Source organism: Elephantulus edwardii, unplaced genomic scaffold (assembly GCF_000299155.1).
Source record: "Elephantulus edwardii isolate Elephantulus edwardi_28Jun2011 unplaced genomic scaffold, EleEdw1.0 scaffold00315, whole genome shotgun sequence".
Taxonomy (NCBI): domain Eukaryota; kingdom Metazoa; phylum Chordata; class Mammalia; order Macroscelidea; family Macroscelididae; genus Elephantulus; species Elephantulus edwardii.
The window spans coordinates 711,578-713,820 of NW_006400065.1; the positions used below are offsets into that span (position 1 = coordinate 711,578).

The following is a 2,243-nucleotide window of genomic DNA, read 5'->3' on the forward strand; positions in this document are numbered from 1 at the left end:
AGAGCCAAGCAAACTGAAGCTGTCAACAATCTCAATCTCTTCATCATCTATTATGATGCTGCTATTCAGCCCAAAAAAATTTAAAATCAAACTCACTGCCATCAAGTCAATTTTAACCCATCTTAATTCCAAACCAAAGCAGAACTATCCTCTTCTTAAAGATCTTACTGCTATGGTGTCAGAACCAACTCATAGCTGATCCTGCACTGGGTTGGTGAGGTTGTAAATCACGTGAGAGGAGACTGCCCCCCTTTCTCCCTGGGGAATTCAAACTGCCAGTGAGGCGTGGCCTGTGGGTTCACAGATCAACTCCATAAGGACTTCGCCTCCTGAGCCTGAATTACCCCTTCCTGTTGTTGTTGTTGTGTGCCACCGAGTCAGAACAGACCCATAACTCACCCTCTAGTGGGTTTTCAGTGGCAGCTGATCGTACAGGAAGAGGCAGCGGCTGGATTCAAACTCTGTGCCTTCACGATCGCAACGCAGCTTCTTACAACTAGGCCTGAACTACCCCTTAGGTATTACCAAAACTGTAATTCTCAACTGATGCCTCCTTTATCTCCTGCAAAGCAGCTGATGGCTTCGACCCACTTTGGTTAGGCATCAAACTGAGTGGCACTCCCAAACATTTTGGTACTTAGTGGAAAGCCTATTATTGTGGCATCGTTTCAGACTCACAATGACCCTGTGGGACCGAGAAGGTCTGACCCATAGCATTTCCACGACTGTAAATTGGCACAGCTTCTTTTCGGGGAGCTGCTAGTGGTTCAAACCACATCGTAGATGCTCAGGAAACACTTGTAGAATGTATTTTAGATTTTGAACTTTTTAAATCAATGGGCCATATTGCCCAGCTGTGGGGGCCTTAGGGCGGAGGCCTCACCACGCATTCTCAATGTTCCAGGGCTGCTGGCGTCATGGGTCCCCGAGTCCTCCTCGCTCTGCTCTTCGTGCTGCTGCTGGTGGGCCTTGGTGAGCCTGGTCTTGGGTTCTCTCTGGGGAGGGGGGGATCCAAGGATTCTCCCAGCTGCGCAGTCCTTAGGTGCACCCCCACTGCAGGCCTCTCCACTCCCCTAACATGCCCCCTTGTCCCTGCAGAGGTCCAGGGGGCCCCAGTGGTCCAGGCTGACGAGGGCAGCCCGGCCATGCTGGAATCGCTCTTCCAGTACTGGTCCTCGGCCAAGAGCACCGCGAAGGACCTGTACCAGAAGACCTACCTGCCCAACGTGAACGAGAAAATCAGGTACCAGCACGTCCTGAGGAGCCCCATCCTACAGGTCGCAGGACCCAGGAGTCTAGGTCCCACCCCTCCTCCCTCAGATCTTACAGGACAAACATCCAGTCCCCTCCTCCTTCAGACCCAGGAGACCCCCACCCCAGCACCTCCTCTCTCAGACCCAGGAGACCCCCACCCCAGCACCTCCTCCCTCAGACCCAGGAGACCCCCACCCCAGCACCTCCTCCCTCAGACCCTGGAGAACCGAATCCCAGTCCCTCCTCCCTCGATCCTGGAGTCAGGATCTCCAGCTTCCTTCCACCTAAGACGCAGAAGTCCTGGCCCTCAGTCTCCTGCTCCAGACTTGGGATCCTGGCCCGGCTACCTCCTCCCTCAGATCCAGCAGTCTGGGTCTCCAGCCCCTCCGCCCTGAGACCCTTTGTCTTCCTTCCAGGGAAATGTACAGCAAGAGCACGGCAGCCGTGACCACCTACGCAGGCATCTTCACAGACCAGCTCCTCACTATGCTGAAAGGAGAACAGTAACCCCAGGGGGTGTGGCCCGGGGTCCAGCTCCCCAGAATTCCTGACGAGCCCAGGATTAGAACCCCCGTCCCTCACTTACCAAAAGTTCTCAGCATCTTGTTCCTCACTGTAGCCAGAATTCTTCTCAATAAAAGAAAAGAAAAGAAAAAAACAAAACCCAAGTCATTACTTGTGTTGACGGTGGCTGCTCTCTGAGGCCCTTAGGGAGAGGCTGCCCGGCGCTGGTCATCAGAAGCACACAGAAAAATTAAGTAGCTTTTAGGGGTCAGCAGTAGAACCCACCCAGCAGCTCTATGGAGCAAGGATGAGGGAGTCTGTTTCCAGAAAGACTGGATTCTAGAAAACTCCATGGGGCAGTTCTGCTCTGTCACATAAGGTCATCATGAATCAGAATCCTCTCCAAGACACACAACAAAGAAAGGAGAGCTGATTTTGCTCCACCAACATTTATTGTCTGTTGAATGCATTTCTGGAACCTCCAT

The 2,243-nt window shown here is 52.9% G+C and overlaps 1 protein-coding gene across 1 annotated transcript; it reads left to right on the forward strand.

The window, feature by feature from the left end:
• The first annotated feature begins 917 nt into the window (after positions 1-917).
• APOC2 (apolipoprotein C-II) lies at positions 918-1,761 on the forward strand. The gene is made up of 3 exons (XM_006901217.1): positions 918-972; positions 1,099-1,243; positions 1,671-1,761. Exons 1-3 carry the CDS (start codon positions 918-920, stop codon positions 1,759-1,761), a joined length of 291 nt encoding a protein of 96 aa, XP_006901279.1.
• The last annotated feature ends 482 nt before the right edge of the window (positions 1,762-2,243 follow it).